General features: G+C 40.7%; 2 protein-coding genes across 2 annotated transcripts; both read right to left on the bottom strand. All coding sequences in view use genetic code 11, as the record gives it.

Moving 5' to 3' along the window:
• Positions 1–1,276: 1,276 nt before the first annotated feature.
• Positions 1,277–1,908, bottom strand: EGR_08951 (Ubiquitin-conjugating enzyme E2 D2; the record flags this gene model as incomplete). The annotated part of the gene is made up of 5 exons (XM_024498200.1): positions 1,277–1,416; positions 1,449–1,554; positions 1,592–1,725; positions 1,778–1,841; positions 1,885–1,908. The coding sequence occupies 5 exons, from the start codon at positions 1,906–1,908 to the stop codon at positions 1,277–1,279; spliced, it is 468 nt and encodes a 155-aa protein (XP_024347399.1).
• Positions 1,909–4,138: 2,230 nt separating this feature from the next.
• Positions 4,139–22,601, bottom strand: EGR_08950 (hypothetical protein; the record flags this gene model as incomplete). The annotated part of the gene is made up of 17 exons (XM_024498199.1): positions 4,139–4,258; positions 5,778–5,915; positions 5,990–6,418; positions 7,394–7,654; positions 8,475–8,756; positions 9,347–9,664; positions 10,254–10,538; positions 10,615–10,956; positions 11,062–11,250; positions 11,339–11,563; positions 13,759–13,925; positions 14,552–14,796; positions 16,533–16,630; positions 17,651–17,800; positions 19,889–19,976; positions 21,886–22,182; positions 22,570–22,601. The coding sequence occupies 17 exons, from the start codon at positions 22,599–22,601 to the stop codon at positions 4,139–4,141; spliced, it is 3,666 nt and encodes a 1,221-aa protein (XP_024347398.1).
• Between the last annotated feature and the right edge of the window lie 108 nt (positions 22,602–22,709).

Here is a 22,709-nt window from a genome sequence, read left to right as displayed (position 1 = left end):
ACGCTCACACAAGCACACAAAGCGCAAAATCTAAAAATCCTCCACCTCAGTGTCACCCTAGCATTCAACAAAGTCCTCCCGCATGCGTTACCGGTGGCATTGTTTCAGTTGAGCAAATAAAGGCAAAGATGCAGAATATCCACCTCAGATTGAAACACCCTATCCGGTACCAATCGATGGCTCGAAGAGTCATTAGGCTGTGAATAACCAATCTAACTCACGGAATTGAGACATTTAATACTTCATTTGCCTACGGTTCAGCAACGTAATTAGGGTGGAGCAAAAAGAATCCCATTTCAAAGTAGAGTTAACTAGTAGTAGCAATATCAGTGATGTTTCTCAGTACTCATAGAAAGAACCTGGAATTTATCAAACAGGTACCACGTGATGGCCCACCACAGTCAGGAAGTTAAGCAAGTGAATGCCCCTAACCCCAACAGTAGACCCACTTGTGCACAATCAGTTAATGTAAAAGAAAAAAGAAACACTTAATGCTTACACAATAGCCCCAATCCCAATGCAAAGGCGCAGTGACCACATCAAATAAAACTACCAACGGCCCATCCTTGCTAAAGCACTGGTCACGCCGCCGACTGATCTGGACACCACCAAAAACCACCCTCAAGCAAATCTATGTGGGGCGGACCCGCCAATTGTACAACGGCACAGCGGCAAGCGAGCACCACGCTAAAGAAACTGACAACGCACCCATACGAACTAACGGAAGTACGCCTAAAAAACACTTCGTTGGACGAATCACGTGAGGCAAACTTTGGGTGTTTATGACGCGGAACTAACGTCAAATACAAAACCGAGGCACATACCGATAACAAAACCAAAGTCCACTTGAAGAACATGCCAAGAGATCAGCGGGTGACTACCCATAAGCATATCAAGCAAAGTTCAAATGACTATGGTTCAAAACCACATTGAACAGGCCAAGTTGAGGACGATTCGACAAATATGACTTAAAAGGGTTAAAAGCTTTCAAGAAAGCTAGCATAAATAAGTCCAATAAAACAAACCCCTAAGCATTATCAAAATGCGAAATGTAGCCGAACATACAAAAGCACTACTCAACACTCAAACGGCAGTAAACGTTATCATTGCACCAAACGCAGTAAGATGTATGCCGTCGCACAAAATTATGATAGGTTAGGGAAGTTACCACATACTTCACAGCTCAATCAAAAGCCAAAATTGCAGTATATAGCAAGACTTCTAAATTTCAAAGGAAACGTCAGTTGCACAATGCTCAGCCCCAGGCAGAACCGTTCTACATTGCGTACTTCTGAGTCCATTCTTTAGCAGTCTTGTCGTATTTCTGACGATCTGTTTTGTATGTACGCGCAATATCCGGACTGAGAGGATCATCCGGATTTGGGTCGGTTAAAAGGGAGCAAATCGACAATAACACTAAGACAAATTACCAGAAAGTCGGGACCTACCTTTTGATATAGTTAGAGCCGGAGACCACTGATTCCTTAGAATATCCAAGCATATATTGCCATTAGAGTTTATATTTGGATGGTATATTCGAGTGGTAAATGTGATCTAATAAAGCTATTCTTTCAGAAAACTGGAAACTTACTTTAGGTGGTTTGAAAGGATAATCAGTGGGAAAATGAATATCAAGGAAGAAAACTCCCCCCTCGAAAGGACTGTCTGACTGTAAAAGAACACGTGTTAGATGCCTTGGCAACTTACGGGACCCATTATCGTTGCCTGCCAGTGAAACACTAAAGTGGTGTGAGCATTATTTGTAGGAGACACTTACGATCATCACCTACGGGACCGGCCGAGCATTGTGCAGGTGGATCTCGACCCAAATCAGATAACTCCTTTTGTGTTGACAACAATGACTTCAGCAAATCCACAACTCACCTTGTGAATCCTCTTCAGGGCCATATCCAAAGCTGACAATGGCCAGAGAACCGAAACCAAAGCAGTGTCAAACAAAGTGGTGCTTTCAAACGAATTAATTAAAATGCCACTTACCCGTTTAATGGCAATATAATTAGTTTAAAAAATTAGCAAGTACATTCAACAGTAAAGGTCCTATTTTTTAGCATTCAAAGGGAGGTATGCCATCAAATTGACCCGTTAGCATCCTTTTTTCAACTTGAGCTTGGTCTTAATACTAGAGTTTAAGTTTAAGCTGAGATGATGGGAAGGGTATAGTGATTTATATTTACCAACCACGCTATAATGATAGTTTAAGTCATTTAATATCCATAAATCATAATAACGTCAAAAACGATCCAGTGTTGCTGTAGCTAATGATCGTTTTACAAAAATTCGCGTTGTCTAGCACGAGTCTGCCTAAAATGAGTTGCTACTCTGTGGCAGGGTCCACGAGGCCAGACTGCACAATGTATTGTAATTTGTTATGGATTCAAGAAGGACAGAAAGCTATGCATTGTTTTTCTGACCAAGCTTAATGCTGTTCCTTTTTTCCATCTTTAAAAAATATGTTAGGAATTATCTCGGTTCCATAGGTTTATAATATACTTAATATTACTACTTTCATCTTCGAATGCACGAATAAGTTGATATATTACTACTTACATGCTGTCAAGCTTCTTTTAGTTTTTTTCTAGTTGTATTTTTGGGCGTACGTTAGTAGAGACTTGGACAATCAACTCGTGTTTCCGTATCTACTTTAGGGCACAATCAAAGTTCTAGCCTAAGTACATTTATATTATTTTAAGGTTCAGTACTCCTTTAGCATAACTCTATTTAATTAATACAAGACTTTCCTTCTGTCATAGCTGTCCCTCCTCACCCGCGTTTTTCAATGTAGGCTACCACTGTCTGAGGAACAATGCAAGACTTGAGTGGAGGATTTGTAACTGATCCCTTTTTGAAGTCAGTGTTATTTACACAGGTATTTAAAGCGAGCGTTGCACTTTCTATTCTCCATGCGTGTCCAACACATTTGGAAGCAGATGATTTTACTAAACGGTTGCGAATGTCACATCGTTTTTATCAGAGGTACAAAGATCGGTCATTTTATCATGCCAATCAAGTGAAGTTGTCTTTAGTAGATGATTTTAATGCAACAAATTACCACATTGGCCCTTATAATTGTGAGCTTTCTCTGGACTCCCAGGAGAGTGTTTTGTCACAACTCACTGCAAATGTTATTTCGATACGCGTCGGTTTTCGCGGTCTTCTGGAAACAAAGGACCCAATTCGCGAGAAATATATTGTTCCTGGACTGTTTATCTTGGTTAAAACACTTTTCTGGATGGACAAATGCTGCGTTGAATTGAAAGAAACGAGTCTCCTAAATCAAGTGGCGCGTTTGCATGCAGAGGCCTCTGACGCATTCAAAGTTACCGGTGAAATAGTTGCAAAGTTGGACACAGAAGAACTTTCTACAGCCGAAGTTTTCCGATGCTTTGCATTTATGCTTAGCTCTGCTTTCAGTGTAAAGGAAGGGGGTTGCTCCAACTGCTGGATATATCCTGTTAAGTCCTTTGTAAAGTCGTATTTGCGATTCACTTATGAAAACGCTGATGATGTGGGGACTTTGTGCACTGCTAATTCACTGACTGAACACCTACTCAACCACATTTCTCGGCTTCTACAGCTGTCACATGAGGACTCCCGCCTGCAAACTCAATGCCTCAATGAGTCCTTTGCCAGAGTTTACTCACTCGCAATGCCGCTACTCAGCGGTTTTAGGCGAAAATCGCATATAAGTAGGAGCTTGATTGATGCCGTTTCGGAAACGACCAATATCATCCGACAAATAAAGGTTTGCAAGACAGAGGACACATGGTTGAGTAACGGATCACTGGTGCTACTCCAATCCATAAAAAGCAAACTACAGCGCCTGAATGATCTTTATAATTAGTTTTTTTAATCACTCGTGTTTGTGTTAACCAAAGGTTTTTAAATGATTTGTCTTTGATTATTAAGCGAACCACCTACGTTAAACATAGGAGTTAACAAGAGCCAAACGAAAGTTTACGTCAAAAGAAATGGATAGGTAGAGGGAGGGAAGGGAAAAGGGTGAAGTGTGCATATCTACAGAGGAAGATGGGACGAAATATCCTGGCTACAGAGCCTCAGGGGTGTGAAACCACAACATGAAACCAATTAGAGGACGAAGGTGAACGCATGGGGTGGATCACACTACTTCTGCTAGTGGTGGGCTGGTGATGTAGCAGTCATCCTCAGCTGTAGAGGGAGGTAGAGTTGGGTCCGTAACATGGCGTCGTCTGGCAATTGTTTCTTCACCAACTTCCACCTAAAATTGGATGTGGGAAGGTATATTAGTCAATTAGCTTTATTTTTCCTCTAAAGGTGATTTGAGTTGAATTTACACATGGACGAGTGGTAAGGAGCGTATACCCAAGTCATCACAACGTGAGATTTCCCCTTGAAACGCTGTCGCCTCTCAATCATCGTGATTTACCGAGTATCGAAGACGGATTTCAATATGAGGTGGGATTCTACGGTAAGATCATTGCGAACGTAGGTCAGACTTCGTAAGTAGCATATCCTTTCAGGGGAGGTTTTAAAGCGAGATCGTAAAGCTGGATTGTCTAGGTGTGATCGGCTGGCAATGTGCACCACAGTAAACGGCAAGTGTAAGTTAACATCCCTAGTTTAAGTACCTCTGATCTCCCCACATCATAGGATTGTTGACTTAAAGCCCACTTTCGTGCCGGAGGCAAGATACACAATTTTCCAAGATTAGGTTTCTTATACTGCGGCAGCTGGGGCACCTGCTATTGCTCAAATGAAACTAGTTACGTGCTCTAAAGTTAGGAGATCACACTTCAAGTTCACAAATGCCTAAAGAGGAAAACTTTGGAATGAAGTATTGATGAGTTTGGTCGACTGGAAAGTTAGGATTTTTAATAATGACGCCAAGTTTTGGAAAAAAGAAACCCAATATGGGTACTTAATATCTTGCTTCTATGAATATTTAGCAGAGTTCGGAGCTATGACTTTTGCCTTAGAGATGTTTGAAGTTGCTTGGCTGTAAATTAGATTTTACCGTAAATTGTACCAGTTGGAGTATGTAAGGTATGTTTTTCGAGTGCGCATACGAAATTCAATGTCAGCAATTTTAAATATCTATCAATCGTTTTAAACGTACTTCATCACATATGGGATGCAATTTACACATGATAACTTGAAGAAAAATGCAAATCCTGAAGCGAAAAAAAGTTGTTGAGGTACTTCGGTTAGTGGATTCATCGTGCACCTTTAAAAGGTAATCAAGGTTTCTTTCGGAGTTCTCAAACGAAAAATTATGTTTAATAAATCAGACAGTCGGTTTGAATCAGCGTGACCCCAATTCAGTGGACCGAGGATATTTGCTGATAAACACGATGGGCATGCAATGCCGTACATTTGTGGTTTAGCAGCGCACTACTTGAAAATCTTCCACGATTAAATCACTTTAAATTTGCCAGCCCATAGATCTCAGATCACTTAGAAAAATGATTGCGAAATATCCTCGATTTTCACAGGCTGCTCTACCTTCTAGTGTTTTATAATATTTCCTCATAAATCGCCGCAATCGCTGCAAATGTCCTTGATTGTCCTTAAAAATCCACAATTGTACTTCACTAAGTGACAATTACATTCCCATACACTTATCAACTATGTCACTGACTAAAACTAACCCACGTGTCATTTCCAAAAGGACTGTTTCTAGATTCCTGTAGCTAAGGGGTAAATCTAGTCCGACAGTGATTAGGTGTCCAATTATTTAGGTGAGGAAGGTAAAGAAATGAGGAACCATACGAACATACAGTCATGACAATCGATTCCTTCGCTTCATTTTTGTTCTCCTCATGCTCAATTGGGGAACAGAGCACCGATGGTTTGCTGGTATAAGCCCGCGTGTGAACAATTCGAGTTGGGACCAGCGGGATTTGTGCCATGCGCCGCTTTCGAAAAAAAAAACAATTAAATAGAAAAAGTAGTTTTCGTAACGAGGCAGACATGGAAAAGGGGACCTCACCTCAACCAGCGAGGAGGATGATGACTGGTCGGCAGCGGAGACGCTATTCTGTCGCGATTGCCCACAGAGGTGACGAACCAGAGCTCGCTGCATGTTATCCGAAGCAGAGCGACGGAGACTACCATTCATCGCAATCGCCCTCATCGCTGTCGCCGCTGATGACAATGCAGAGTCATTGTCAATATCGGTCTCCAGGATGCCAGCGGTTGGAGGCCATGTGGAGACGGCGATACGATGGGTGCGTACGATTGGCAGCACCTGATTGGCTCGTGACCAAGGAGCCGCGAAGGTTGGTGAGGTGATTGGTTTCCGTGGCACGGGTTCAGCAGAATCGCGGCGCCAAAGACGAGTCGTCACGGGGACCAGTGGGATCCTTGATTGCAGAATGGTAAGAGCGTCCAAGATATCTGTTGGAACCAGTAGATTCTGCTGATGTAAAAGGAAGGAAATCAAAGATGCTTCAACACTAGATATACGGCATCCGCTAACGCTAAGGCTTAAGTCTAGGCCTTCTGCCAATATTAAGGTCATGTATAGGGTAGGTTTACATATAAGAAACAGACAGACTGATGAAGTGGTGAATTTCAAATGCTAATCCTATCATACATCTTTCATTTAGTAGTAAAAAGCCCTACCTTAACAGAAATCGAGATGCCATGAAAACATTCATGTTCTTTTATACAGGATGTCTCAAACGCATGACGACGATTACATCTGCAGCAGATAGTAGGGATTCAGAGCTTATCTACTTTGCCAACAGACTGCGTTTCTACGATGCAAACCCAGCGCCAAAAGCTGACAAGCGGCAACGATACAAGGAGTAAAAAAAGCTCCTTCGTAACTGAGCACGTTTTCTAAAGACTCCATATAATAAGACATCCAAGCCTTGGGCAAAATCGCCAAGATAAATATTTGAAATACAGTTTAGCAATAAAGGGTTTAGACGATGAAACCCACCGCAATCTACGAGATGAATCGTACCCTTGCTACGTTCTGAAGTCACTTCACAAATGACGCAAGGGAAATAACCCTGGAAGTGCCGCCGATACCAAGGGGAGGGTGTTGAGGGTCATGTAACAGAATGACTTTGTTTCACATAAAATCACGAGAATCCTTTTTAGGTCTCTCGCGTTGCTAACCCTACAACGGCAACATGGGCCTCTGGTTCATGCTTACACTAACAATCTCCCAACTTTTCTACCTTGTTATGATAAATGTAATCACAGACTCGTCTTTGATAGTGAATGGGGTGCTCTACATCTGATTATTTTACTCCAGGGACGATGTCAAAATGAAACGGAGCTACAAATTAGAATTAATCCTGCGTGCATCAAAGGTATGCTTGGCTCTGATTACACTTTATTCAGAGCTGTTTAACTCTTCTTCCTAAACAAGTGAAATTACCATAGTAGCGGCGGCGGGAGCAGAGAGACAAGAGGCGGACTTGTGAACTCCAAGGGAGGCATGAGGGGATAGATGGCCATTTCCCCCACTCTGATTGACTGAGACACGGCAATGAGCAAACGAGTGATGTCGGTGGTTTGGCGGCGATCCCTTTTTTTGTGAAGCCAAATGCGGTGCTTGAAGTGATGATGGGAGGTTTTGCACCAGACTACAGCCATCTAGCAGGCGTTGATAGTGGCACAGAGGAATGCAGTTGGTGTGCTTTAAGGAATTACGAAAATCAAGCAATAAAAACTGCTCACATTAAACTGACCAACCTAACAATCACTGCATATTTTTATTCTCTTGTAGGGATATTAGTAAAAACGCCTTTTGAGCAGACTATTTGTCTCATGTGTTTGCTAGTTAACTTTTTAAGATAAAATGAATAAATCGTTTAAGCTTACTTCAGAGTTTTCTATAATCTCATGCTGAAAATGAATCATGTGACACTTTTGGTTCAAAATAAAAAAGAGACGTTTCAGTCCCTATAACAAATCTGACGCTTTATGCGTTAAACTGAAACAAATTTAGAAAAAAAGTCCATGTGAAACAATAGAATTCTTTGCTTTGAATATGAAAGAGCCCTACCAACCAAGTACTGTGGCAGTGGCAACAAATTTGCTAAGCTATCGTGTTTATGAACCGAAAATAGGTGGATCAAGATGAAATTTGATCACTAGAAGACTGACGATTAGAGAAAAAGAATGAGGACTAAACGACTAGTTTTATTTAAAACTGAAAGTTTACTATAATATTAAACAATGGTTTTTCTCCAACCTAGTGAAAATGCCAACTATTAAGGCAAAGACGGAGATCTTGAAATATTCCGTAAATTGGAACAACGCACAATTACAGGATTTGTTGATTTGAGATTGTAAAAAAAGGCTTGGATTCAAGTTCGAGTAGGCTGGGGGAATATGACGGTGTATAAAAATGACTAATAGAATGAAGGTATGGTAGAAACATCTGGAATGTCACCACTCATGGATCCACCATCACAGTGACAGTATTTCAAGGACAACTTCTTGCCCTGGACTACCTTATTGATGTGCTTCAGAGGCATGGCTCCATCGCCGAAGTTCACCTCGACGGAGGTGTTGGCAAGGCAGAAGATGGGAGTGAAGGGGAGACCCCGCTGATCCCTCCTCAGAGGTATGGTAATCACGTCGTCGCCAGTGGCGTTGGTGGTGGTAGCACTGATAGTCGAATGCGACGCGCAGATCTGCACTATATAGCCAAGGCATTCACCGTTGACGGACCAGAAGACCAAACCGATTTGTAAGTTCAGAGTGCAACCGATTATGTCGCCCTTGTGTAGTCCCTGGTGTTAAGGAGGGGCAACTGGTAGGAACTTTATGCCAAAAGGCAGTTTGATCTTTTATGCAATGATTTTAACTATCTAGTCATAACTATGTTTCTTGAACAAATGCAAAAATCAAAAAGTCATGGAAGCCATTTATCTTGAGCGCAGTTGAGAAAAGATGTAACGATACCGACTTTCTACAAAAACCACCTGATTTCAGCAGTCAACTCAGATCCCTTGATAAAAATGCCCTAAATAAAATGCAAAAACTCTATCCTATTATTCATAATGGAGGATTTCTGTGACTGAGGCGTCTCGGGAATAAATAAACAAAAATGGTCGCCAACCAACATACTCAAAAGATTCAATATCCTATTCCAAAGCTTTCGTAGTTTAATCCAAGTAACAATAAGCTCGACAAAAAGGAACTCAAGTAAATAGATTTTTTTATGAAATTGGTGCTCAATACGACGTACAATTGAATGCGATAACAAGTTGAAAAATGGTTCAACGGTGAACAAATAACTCCAGCATGAAGCTTTAAGGCAATTTTGAAATATACATCTGTGATCTAATACAACGAAACTAGCAGCTGAAAAGTTACTGACCTTCCCATAGGGTCGCTTAATTCCCGCATGAACCAGATATGTTTGGTTATTTGAGATCTGCTCGGAAAGAATCCCAAAAGTACTGACACATTCTGAGCCGATAGGAAAGGCAGAAGAGATGGCGGTGGTATTGGTGGTAGGGTAAGAGGAGGAGGGTGATGTGGAGAATCCCACGAAAACACCGGCTCCGGGCGTGGCACTCAGGGACTCCAACAGACGCACCTCGAAATAAACACTGGGAAGTTGAGAATTTGAATGCGATGAGTTCTTTGTCGCCACCTCTATCAAAGGTGGGATCGATTCCGAGGCTCGAAGAGTCTGCAAGGTAAATGCGATTTTAGAATCCAACAAGCATGTAGAATGCACTCGCGTTTGTGGAAATCCGAAGGTAACCTAGGTTTACAGCAAGGTAACATCGAAGTAGTGAAAAAATAGCAAAACCGACTTCAATCTGCATACCAAATGTCATAGATTTTTCTTCATTATTTATTCTTGTCGTGAGTTTGCGTTTAACTTGAAAAGCGGCCATTGTGTGAAATATGCCTTTGGTAGAATATGGATCAGCATTCTACAACATTGCCTTTAGAAACAGGTCATGAATTTCGCCTTGTTAACAACTAATTTGCCAGCCTTTCATACTTTCGCTGTCCATTTTGCGTGGATTTCAAACGCGTTAAATTAGTACAAAAATAAGTGGTTGCAGAGCACAAGGATCAAGGCAAGAAGAAGAACGACATGTACCAACCTGCGGGAGTGAACTACGTTCGGAGCTCCCACTTTTAGAATAACATGAGCCATAAATATCTGAAAGTATACGAAGGCTCCACTATGGTTTAATTGCCAATAATATTCAGTTGAGGGATACGCCATATTCAGCTGAATTCCTCATAATGTGAACACTCCTGACCTGCCAACCAGAATGAAGAAGAGCACGAACGCAGAGTCCGTCGGGAGAGAGTATAGACCCGGGAGAATTGCTGGAAATAAGATGCCAACCACTGCGAGGATTTGGAGTAAGACGAATTGGAAGATGGCTCGCTGCAGTGGGGCTGGTGGAGTCCCAACCAGCTATTTCCGCAATGAGATTGGCTGATCCCAGTGGCAACCAATTCGAATTCGAGTGCTCCCCGGTCAAAAGCATTGGTCCATAAGCGAATGGTGTGTCACCAAAATTGAAAGTTATGGAAGAGTTCTAATGATTAGAAAACACCAAATCCGAATACATATTTTTAGCAAAGTAGCGGTTGGAAGTAAGGTCGCAAACCCACTCTAATGGCACAAGCCGGAAAGAAAACTGTTCCTGAAGGGAATCGGGCGATAGAAATAGTCATATCGGCAGCAGTTACACCATTTTTCGTCCAATGAGCCAGTCGAACGTCGAGGTCAAGATAGCAACCAATCACATCACCCTGGCCTGAGCCGATCACATCGACACTGGCGCCACCAATTATCAGTGAGCCGGAGTGTGACTGACTCTCTTTTCCCCCCTCCCCACCAGACGCAACCTTGAACCAACCCTCATTCATCGTGTTTTCGTTTAGCAAAGGGAGAATGGATGATGTCTGATAGGCGAACCCCTGCGTATCTTCACCGAGAATGAGGCTGGCGTTCTAAGATAAAAAAAGATGTAAATGAAGCTTAGGAATAATTGTAAGGAATTTTAAAGTTGTATTATTATTGTTCCTTGATAAGCTTGCCTCAGTGGCCCAACCAACTCGAATTGGTTCGTTTCCATTCAGACGCACTTCGAAGAATAATCGACGTGGACCGAATGAGAGGACAGTGTTGGAGGAATGTGGGCTCTCCGAGACACCCCAGGTGGCACGACAACCACGCCATTCGGTGGGAGGCGTCCCTTCTGCCTCTTCCTGACAGATAGCAAGCCTCCAATCTCGAGAGACCGTCTATGTTGATAAACAAGAACCCGTTCCCATTTTACGCTCTGAAGAGTGAATGACACCTCTGTGCTTCAGAGACACGGAAATGACTCACCAGACCGTCAGTGGGCTCAAAGAGCAAGCCAACAGTTGCATCGACAGGGCTCATACGCCACAGCGGACCTGGCAGCGGGGGTCGATTCCATTCGGAGGAAGTGTAAAAAGGTGGTACGGACGGTGAGGCAGATGCCGCAGTGGCAGTTGAAAAGGAGGTCGATTCAAAGCCCTCTGCCAGCGTCAGAACGCCCAACTCCGTGCTCTGTTCATCTGATTCCATCGACTAGAAGGGGAAATATCAGTTCTACAAAATAAGTCTACACCCACTCCGCAAACCCTCTTCATTTGGATGGAGCATACCAAAAAAGAATGGCTAGACAGAGAAAAGTGATTAAAGAATGCAAACAGGTTTTACATAAAGTGTTGTACCTTGTTACAGTGTAATAAAATCAAAAAGCATGCATCCATCCGCATAAATCGTTGGTAAACCAATAAATAAAGTATTTAGACAAACATTCGAATGCATAAGTGCACTGACATTTAAGCAGAAAGATGCCGTTTATCAACTTAGAAAATTACTAGATTGATGAACTACCACCACTTCTACGTTACTTTCCTTTCAAAGCAAATTACACCACTTCGTGGCAATGTCATGGCATTATCAGCGATTGCTCTCTCTCTCTCAAGTACTCAACCAATGAAATAGACACCTTCGTATAATCGTGGCTTGGGTGGAACAAACGAAGTGGATACCATGGAGCACCATTTCTGAGCTAACGTGCTGTATGAACCTACACATGTAAGAGAGTTACCTATTTTCTTCAACGTAACGATTCACGTTCCCTGAAAGACTGCCTTTTCAAACATGCCACGGCGCATTACATCTGTGACGAATCCTCCACATTCCTGTTAGTTTTCAAGAAGTTTTGGCCTTTTTGTTGGTAAAAACATCTTCACTTTATTAGCTTTTGTTGCACATTCTGCCTTTTAGCCATTTTCATCTCAAAATCGAGAATTTTATGCACACTACTGTGCAAAGGCATCAAACTTGTCACGTGACACGCTGAGACAACTAATGGTTACAAGTTCATTAGCCACTAATTGTGTCAAAGGAAATATGGAAAACAAACTTTAGAAAGCCTTGTAAAACATAAACATTTCGTTCAGTATTCGTTCTGCTCTGCTACAGATAAAGCCAGTAGGAATTAAATTCCCTCTTATTAGTTATTCAACTATAAATACAATAGGAAGGACACTTTTAAAGACCAACTTTACCGTTACCTATTAGTAGCCTTTTTCAGTACATCAAACCCAAACATAAGTTAGAAGAGTTCCTTTGGAAAAGGCATTTGAAATTTGTGATTAAACATCATTTGGTTATCCCTGCTGGCTATCTTAAATGGCTAATGTTTTATTCGAAATTGGAGTAAACCAGCCTTTCTGAGCGCAAAACTTCAAGGATATGGGCTTTTAACAAGAAAAATATGGTACCTAACCCCCACAACATTGGTGTAGGTGTTAAATTTTGATTTCAAGTGAAAAAATGAATATTCATCATTCGTTCACAAAAACAATTAAGTTTACAACAAATTACCCATTCTTGGAGCAAAATCCGCACAAAACACCCACAAAAAATCAGCCTTTAAGATATGCAGACAGTTTGACAGCGTGAACAGACGGATAAATAAAAACTTGTGTGGTTAATAAAGAACATACAATGTCCGATTTCGGATCACAGACTCTAGATCAGTGCTCCTTAAATGCCATATTTAAAACTTGTCTAAATGCAGCAGGATAATTTTGACTACATCCTAGCAATAGAGTCTCGGAGTTTGGTTAATATTTTGATCCCATGGAGCTCTGCCTGCATCTATAATCTCCTAGACGCTCTGTAGGCTAAGTAAAAAATATACTGGATTACCCTTCAATTCCTTTAATAAACACCCGGAGCGCTACATTTGTGGCAGTTGTGAAGAAGAAGAAGAAGAAAATATCAGTTGTGGATGGCTGGAGGTACAAAGATACACTATAAAAGGGCTATCAAAGTCAAGTCTACTTTTTAGTGAGCGTGCAGTTAACAACTGAAGCGAAATGAAACTCGGATTGTTTGAAGAGCCGTTAGTTACCTGAAGGCACAAACAGGAATAAAATAAAAAATCGAATAGTGCTGATTAGTAACTATGAGACTACCATATGTAGCACATTAAATTCCTCTGCTTTCAAGAAAATGTTGCAACGCCCAGTGATTGACTAATGAAAAACACACATTGCGGAGCATCAACTCGGCTTGGGTTGTACAAAGCTAGCAAAAAGTTGAGTACGTGGTAGACAGACCATCAGATGATGTAACGAACAGAGATAGATAATATTAGTAGGGCAACAAGTAAACAGTAAAAGATTCCAGAAAGTGAGACGGACAAATAAACTGCATAAGTCAGACGGGTAAACAGTCAGATAGACGGTGATGTGAATACAGACCTGAGCAAGAGCCCGATCGGACAGAGGGGAGTGGAGATGGCGAGTGGAGAGGGGCTGGGAGGCTCTGCGCAGTGGCAAGAGGGAATGCTTGTGGAAGAGGCGGAGGAAGAGCTTGTGCGCTGAGCGGAGAATAACACCATTCCGGCGGTCCAACGGTGGTGATACTTCTGCAAAAAGTCATCAGCCGACGCCTCATCTCTCTATCTGACAATAGCCCCTTCATTACAAGCCTGATGTCTCGTGACCTATTTTACCTTCAGAAGATTTGGTATATGATGTAGGGATGGGCAGTGGCAGTCTTCAGGGTCTAGTAAGACGGTTACTCTACCCTTTATCACCCATTACTATTAAATTGTAGTTGCTAAATACGTTAACTTTTGCTCCTACTCCATGTTCTACAAGTTTGCGGCTTATCGTCAATGTCTATCTGCTACCTTCTTTAACAAGAAGTCGCGTTCAGATCAAAAGCAAGGAGTGTTCGGTAAATACTAAAGAGACGCTCCATATACGTTAACATTTTGCTTCTTTCTCCACTTTTCAATGCAAGGCTTGACAGCCCTACGACGTGACTTTACGCTACACACTACCACATTTCGACCACAACACCTGGCGCATCAATGAAATCAGTTCCCTTATCTTACGTAAAATTTCACATATTAAGTTTTACAACCACTAAAAGTACGATAAGGAAACCGGGTCATCCAGCTAAAGTAGAAGTTAATAGCAAGATACCTTTCAAGTGAGTTACGAACAAATAATGTATGTGAAGTCGAATACAAACAGAACAGCTCACCAGCGCGTGGCCCCCGAACGTCAGGTTCACTAAGAGGCCGCAGTCCGGCATCCAGAGACGTGGCGGTGCAGATCGCGACGCTGTTGGGGGAGCTGACCACGGCAGCAGCAGAGGAGGGGGTTGGCGATAAGGAGCCAGTGGCGGTAGTAGGGTGTAGCCGCCTCAGCTTCGTGCTCGTGGGAAACGGAAAGGGCTCTCGAGAGGTCCATGAAACTGCCTTCTCTCCTCCTTCCAATCGATGCAATCTGTGGGGAGGAGGAAAATCAAAATTTGAGTAGCAAAGAATGTGTCTTAAACCCATATCAAAACCATACCAAAGTGGATTTATAAGTAGATGATGAACCAAGAAATACGTAAGCGGTTAATTTACGTGAATCCCAAACACAACGACCAAAAAGTGACTTGCACAAATCTCAAATTTAAATAGACTCTCAAGAGAATTAAACCCATTCTTCTGAAACACCATCTCCAAGATCTCCTATTCATTGGTATATTATAAGAACAGCATTTTAAAACTTTAACCATGGGGTTAGAAAGAGAGACGGAGAGCTAAAATGGAAAGAAAAATGAAATCAAACCGTGAGCTATGCAGGCCAGGAGCTTGACAACGACTGTTCAAGCCCCCATTTGATGCAACGATTCAGTTGCTAAATAGGGTAAAAAAGACGAAGAAAATTGTTACTTAATGGATTTTAAACACAATAGGTCTAGATCGAGTGACTCCTTTGCCTAAATAAAAAATCGCTGCAGATTGCTCTACTCCGATGTAAATAAAAATTGTCAATGGTGAGGAAAAAACGCGGACCCTAGGAGCTAGGAATGCAATTGAAAAAATGGGTAAAAGTTGAGGTGAATTATAATAATGCACAAATCAAAATCCACCTAAATATGATTCGAAATAGTGGTTTGAAGACGTTTCTGCCTCGATTTCAATGACCCCTATTGATAAGTTGGCACTGGATTTCAACTACAAGTGAAAATCTAAGATAAATGCAAATTCAGCTGAACGAACATAAAGGTACAACTAGCTGGTGACGGTGAAGGGTATTTACACGTACCCACGCTCAAAGTATTTGGCAAATCATTTAGTAGGCTCGATACCATGACTTCACTGTAGCTAGACAAAATATGATGCAAAGGTAAGATTTAGGAAAGCATACACGTTTAACTACATCTAACCCATAGTAGCTCAAATACCTACTTGAAAAAGTCGCGCATGTCACTTGTACACTTCACAGGCAAGACTACACACAGCCGAAATCTATGACCTACCTATCGTTCTTTAACCAACATTAAAAATGTGAGAAATGAGAAATCAGTCAGTATTAACTTTAAATTATTTGCTGTTTTTTCGTATATTGAGGTAAAAAGTAGTTCACAAATGCAAATATTGATAATACTGATCCTCTAATTTCCTCGAAAATAGTTCAAACTGTTTTAGAAATTGATGGTTTCTGGCACACGGGTAAATTGTGCACGTACACTTGGCGTCTAGACAGGCGAAAACAACTCGATGCGTGCGACAGAAATGCAACCAAGCATTGGTTTTGCCTCATAAATCCCAAGACTCCAATGCTGTGCCAAAGATTTGGGTCTAATATTCCAGTAGTATCTGGTTCATTCTAACACTGGAATCCCAGAACAATCAAAGAACATTTCTACATGACACTTTCGTTAAAATTATCACCTTCTGAATGGCTTCCGATTTAAAGGATGATCCAGACCGACCAGTGCAGTACTTAAATGGAAAAGTGCTTCTTCTCTATTGGAAAATTCAAGGGTCGAAAGATAGATTTAAGAAAATACCTCACTTAAACCATACCTTACAAGACATATTTTAAAAAGTAGGCACCTCCTACCATAGAAATGACCAGGATTTGTGTTTAAGCCAATTAGCATAGATAAAAATATGTTTGTAATTGAAAGTGATGAGATGTTGAAGAAATGGAGTTAGGTATCGGTGGTTGAGACCGAGACTCACCGAAAGAGAGCATGGTGATCAACGCAGGAACGATAGATGCGTTTCGCTAGAGCCGTTGTGCCACATTCGTACCTGACCATGCGAATCATCCCATCCTTCTGCAAAGCACATCAGCAGCACTCGCTTATTCGTCATTCTCTTCTGCTTAAGACGCGTAAATTGACGTTATTAGCTATTTCAGATTCCTAATAGCCTATACTTATCGCGGACAGCTGTGTGTGTGTGTGTGTACGTGTGTCAAATCTCCCATAGGAATCACACTTACAACCTAATGCATTGTTTCTACATTTAAATATCCCTTTTGAATCACCACCCATTACGCCCTTGTGTATGTGAATGCAAGCGGCAATAGCTGCTTTTCAACTGCTCCATGCAAATACATACTTAAAATCATTTCTGGTTTCAGGGTTAGCTGTGATGTTATTTGGATGACTAGGTGTTTTGATGAATTTTATCTTTTCAAAGAGCGAAATTGAAAAAAAAAATGTGTAGCAGAGGTTAAATACGAAGCAGAATTATCAACTTAAAGTGCCGTTTCCACATTTAAATGCCAAACCTGATATTCAGACCATTACGTGATGGTATGTGTGCGCATACTTTGTGTGAAGGTACACTTTACTTCTGCACCTTTAATGTGCTTATAAACTTGGGGTTTTGAAAAATCATAAAATGGTTCTCAACAACTACCTAAATTAGTTCGAACATTGCATCTGTTTAAACATTATTTGAAATGTAAAAAAGGATTGGAATGGCAGAAAAAAGCAATTTCCTGGGAAGAGACAAATGCGTCTTTTGATTACATTGAACTTCGAATGCATACGGTTGTAGGACAGGATTTGTAAGTTAGGAGATGAGAGCCGGATTCATGAATTGAGATTCATTGCAAAAAATGGTTGATTTTTTATCTATCCTGTTCATTCATCTTGCCACAGTGACTAATCAAACTGGGATTCCTTAAATTAGTCCAATTCTCACTGTAAACGTTATAGTTAACATAAACGATCTGTGAATAAAGGAAAATTTTTAACTTAGTTATTTTTTGTTCGTTAAAAGTAGAAGACCGAATAATGTGGTGCATTAAAATCCAGGCTCTAGAGTCATTAAAATATGGACCTCACCTCGGAGTTGGTAAGCCGTAAATACAGTCGGAATGAAGCACGTCGATAGGCCATCTTCACGATTGCCGACCATGGATGATACTCCAAGCGTAGACGACCCCGATAGATATAAATTCCGCCGTGGAACACACCAAGGAAGTACGGATATTGCTGGGAGTTGTCAGAAGGCAGTGTAGACGAGCAACACGTCCCGTTTAAAGCTATTGGATTAGTGAAACGCAAGACACATTGAAGAGATCGCCTTCCTTTGATGCGGCAAAGAGGCAGAGGCCTTACCACTAACTTGAATGGAATTGTTTGAGCTAGATTTTAGCAGACGATGAGATGGTGAAAGACTTCTTGGACTTTGTAACCTAGTTGCAGCCCTTGGACATAAACTTTGGGATCTTTGAATCGCCGTTTCTTTGGGAAGTCGACGAGTCAAGTTCACGTGGACTGTAGAACTTGTTGAATTCTGAGTACAACAAAAAGTATTAATTTATGGTCTTAGTCTAGGAAACATGAACATCTTCAAGAAACAGTGAAACAAAACCACCAATAGTTAAATCTTGTTGTCCCAAAAACACAAAGATACAAATGTAAGAGCAAACCTGAGCTGATAAAGGTTTGTACTGTTCAGAGGGAGATGAATAATGAACCTAATAAATAACCATAGAGGAGAAATGCCCCGAACCAAACCTCATTGCACACTCCACAATCGCTTCATAGGCATCCATTGGTCCGGGATTAAAACCAGTCAAAAGAAAAGTGTGTCGCATTCTGTAGTAAGATTTGGTGAGAAAGGTTCGTATTGCATATTAATGTTTAAATTACCCATTAAATTAAACCATGAAAAAATGAAATTCATCAAAAACACCTAGTCAGCCATGAGGATAACTTTGCTATACCTTGTATTGTGATTTTGCACAAACCGTGACCACAAAGAACACCACAGCTAACTCTGAAACCAGAAATGATTTTAAGTATGTATTTGCATGGAGCAGATGAAAAGCAGCTATTGCCGCTTGCATTCACATGCACAAGGGCGTAATGGGTAGCGATTCAAAAGGAATACTTAAATGTAGAAACAACGCGTCAAATTGTAAGTGTGATTCCTATGGGAGATTTGACACACGTAAACACAGCTGTCCGCGCAAAAAAGGATCCAAGTAAATAGGAAAGGATTTGGAAACGAAACTTCAAAACAAATCATTTGCTTTGAAAAGGCACGCCCTTTAAGCATTTTTTACTCGATTGAAAGTTGAATAAATTTTTTTGGGGCAGGATTGAATGAGAAGTGTCTAAGTGGAAAATGATACGCAAACACCACTTGGTAATAAAAAGAAAAAAATTGCGGAAAAATCTACATAAGGCGCGTGATCTGCATCACTGTAAGCTCAATCCAAATAGGCGACGCCTTGAAATTACGGGGCTTTGAAGCAATTTCACGGCATCAAACAAGCTCAGGATTTCGCGTATATTACGAAGGCATCTCTCTTCAAAGATCCAGGGATTATCCCTACACATTAACAAAGCCTTAAAATTTCCACCAGCAGGTGCATGGAAACCACCTTTAACAAAAAATAAACCAAACGAGGGTTCTGTACAAATGGTAATGCTTTGATTAAAAAACGTGATGGTGCTTTGACATAAAATGTCAAAAACTGTTTAACCGAAGTCGTATTTTAAAAATATTCGCTGACTATAACAGATAGCTACTACAATTCGTCAAGAGAAAACAAGGCAACTTACATGAGACATAAGAAAAATCTTGGATTTTTAGTGGTGAAGCTTCAGAGGGGTAGAATATTTACTTACTTTATTCAATACTTGAGTATCTATTTGAGGAAACTTAGCTATTATGAGCTTTTGTGCTGCTTATTTGAATCAGTCTAGGACTGTGTCGAGGGAAAAAGCCTCTACTCATTGTATTTGGAATTCATAAGTGCTACAGTTTTGGCATTTAAAAGTGTAGTGCTAAATATTAAAGATTTTAATTTTCTAAGACCAGAATACAAAATTTGAGAAAGCATTTCATACAAAAGGATCACTAGCATAGTTGTTGGATAGATGCGCAAACAGTTGAAAGGATTATAACGTATTCTTCACTTACGTCAGTTAAGAGAATACACAGATCAAAGTACTACAGCCTATAAACGCTTCTGTAGGATTGACAAACAATAACGGAAACAAGCTCCGCTGTCCATTGGTAAATGATGCCCCTTAGGGTATGGTCGAATTCAACGGACAAAAACCCACCTGGATCCGGTGAAAATCTATTCCATAGGTTGCCAATTTTCGTGCTGTTTGAAGGAAAAGTAAATCAGCACGCGACGGAATTAAACCCCTGAAATGAATAAACAGTAGTATTTCTAGTTACAAATCGCACCACAAACCCAAGAACAAATTCATCTTTATTACAAACGATTTACAGGTCTGGTATTTTTTTAACTTGGTTATTTTTTGTTCGGAAAAAATAGAAGATCGAATAATGTGGTGTCGGCATAAAAGATGAGTCCCAAGAATCCGTCAGAGCAACAGTAGACGAGTAAGATTGCATAATTTTTAGGGTGAAATCGTCAAAAAATTACAAACGAATAAAAAGATTTGACTGTTTCATTGAGATGAAAATCCAACCAAATACTATTTAAATGGTGGCATTAAGTAAATATTAATGTCAAGAGGGATTAAAATGGCTGCATCTGCAACATAAATTAAAGGGAACTGTTATTTTAAAATCCTTTTTTTCCTAAAAAGTGACAGTGGCATCATTTGAAAATACCACAATACGTTCCGATCTCTTGATCCATAACTGTATTCCTAGACTGCGCCAAATACTGTGCTAAAATTTTTCAAAGGTAACTGAAACGATACTTAGTGGAGTCAGAGGATCAATGATCCCCCTTGTTTGACACGTCTAACCTAAACGGGCATGAAGAGGGCGGGAAATTTGAAGTGTATACCAGCAACTTTTTCATTCCATACTATTTTCCAGTCATTAGAGCAAAAACGACAGAATGTCTTGCGGTCAAATGCAGTCTTGCGGCCTAAAAGTACAAACCATTCACGTCAATATTCCTCCTCCCTCCCCCTTTAAAAAAAGATTATCCCAAAGGTCGCAGGAATCACTGTAGCCAGGAGATACACTTTATGTATCTCACGTTAAAGGCAGGACGTCTAACTGGTTGCCTCAATCTTCTGAACCGTTTTAGATATGTATAACGAGTAATCCTTGAAAAATGAGCATATTAACAAGTATATTTTAAGAAAAAACGCTTAAAAATACTACATCACCGGTCCTCGGTGGTCACATATTTTAATGGTCATTTAATAAAACTATCTTTATCGTTCTATCTTACTCAAGTTACAAAGTAGCAGGCAAACATACTTCAATATGAGTGGCTATGATAATGTTAAGGCTGGCATCTAGAAGCTTAGAACAATTCGCCAACTACGATTTTCTTTAACTTAATGCCTCATCTTTAGTCCCTAAAAACTTTCTTCTTAAAAACCCTAGTGTTTAATTTCTTTCCAACAGTCCGAAGTAGAAAGACCATTTTGATTTATTTCGGCTCAATTGTTTAATCCGAATCATTCTTATGGGTATTGAGAACATACTTCATAATGAAATAATCATGGAAATAATTTAGACATGAGACTTTTCTTCAATTAAGTCCGAAACTTAATAATAATACGAGCAACTGGACCATTTTATTGTTGCAAGAAGCTGAGAATAAGCAAGAACAAAGAGATTAAAGAAAGAAAATGAAAAACGATTAGAAAGGATTAACTAGCTTAGAGTTCAATCATTCTTATGAAGAAAATCGGCGCATAAAATATGGTTCCATTGCCCAACATTTATAAATAATTCCCAAGTAAAACATTGCGACTTAGTTTGTAATCCACTTCAATTCTAAGCCCCCTACTTCCTGGCCCTACTTAAGTATTAGTGCTCAAATTGAATTGTTTTTCTTTGATAAAAACAAGTAATATTTGTTGTCTGTTTCTCTGTCTGCTGGTATATCTATCCTTCTACTTTTTACTCCAATGGGAAATTGAACTGTCTGACTGTATGTTATTTTTGTAACAATCAAAAAGAAGAGACAAAGGTAAAGTGGATCCGTAAACTTATTAGCTTAGTCATTAATTCGAACGTGTTTGCGCTGAACAACATTTCAAAGCTTTCCCAGAAAGTAAGACTTGGCATTACTTGGCACCTCGCTTAAAAACGGGGAGAAAGGGTAAAACAAGCTCACCTGAGAGCACGGTGGAAGAAGGCGACTTGTTGAAGGAAGGGCGTGGTGAGGTGTACCAAAGGGGGTGGTTGAGGCGGTCCGGTGCGGGAAGCGCTCCACCGCCGCTCCTCCGCCTCCAACAAACCGCCACCGTCGGCGTCATCGCAAGAGGCAACAAGAGGGGGCGCAGCGAGGCAGAGGGACGTCAGGTACTCTGACGACGGACTGGAATCCACGATGTGGAGGTTCCAATCGCCTAGCTCTGACTGCGCCCAGTACGCCGCCAGGAGAGTGTGAGTGAAGAAAGAGCAGGCCAGTCTAGCGGAAACAATGGAGGTAAATTAAAGAGGATGAAAAAAAAAGATTCGGAGGTTCCTTCAAAGCAAGAACGCGGTATAGAATAAGTGCACCTCAAATCGTTCTATTAATAGTGGAAGCCTCTAAAAAGTATATGCATGAAACTTCACAAGACGCAATAGTTTGCACGGTAAATTTGGCTCGGCTAAAATACTACCCAATATTTTGATCCACAGTTTCCAAAACACAATCATTAAATAAATTAATGAATGCGAAATTTTACATAGAAGCTAGAACACAACCGAAAAAACAACACTTTCATCGTTCACCTAACACAGAATTAGGAAGAACCTTATCAGCACCAAAACATGTGCAAATATGAGAAAAAGGATCAAAATACCCAAGCACAACTTAGATTCGTTTTGCGTAGGTACCAGCATCAATAACTCGCAATTTATTTTCGAGAAAACACGCGAAAATGGGTTTTACAGAGTGGTTGTTCTGGACACATACGGACGAATGAGGTAATTACGGCAGATCCTGAGTAC

Source organism: Echinococcus granulosus (assembly GCF_000524195.1).
Source record: "Echinococcus granulosus chromosome Unknown EG_S00125, whole genome shotgun sequence".
NCBI classification, from domain to species: Eukaryota; Metazoa; Platyhelminthes; class Cestoda; order Cyclophyllidea; family Taeniidae; genus Echinococcus; species Echinococcus granulosus.
The sequence above is the reverse complement of the archived record's forward strand: the minus strand, read 5'-3'. Positions and strand labels throughout refer to the sequence as shown.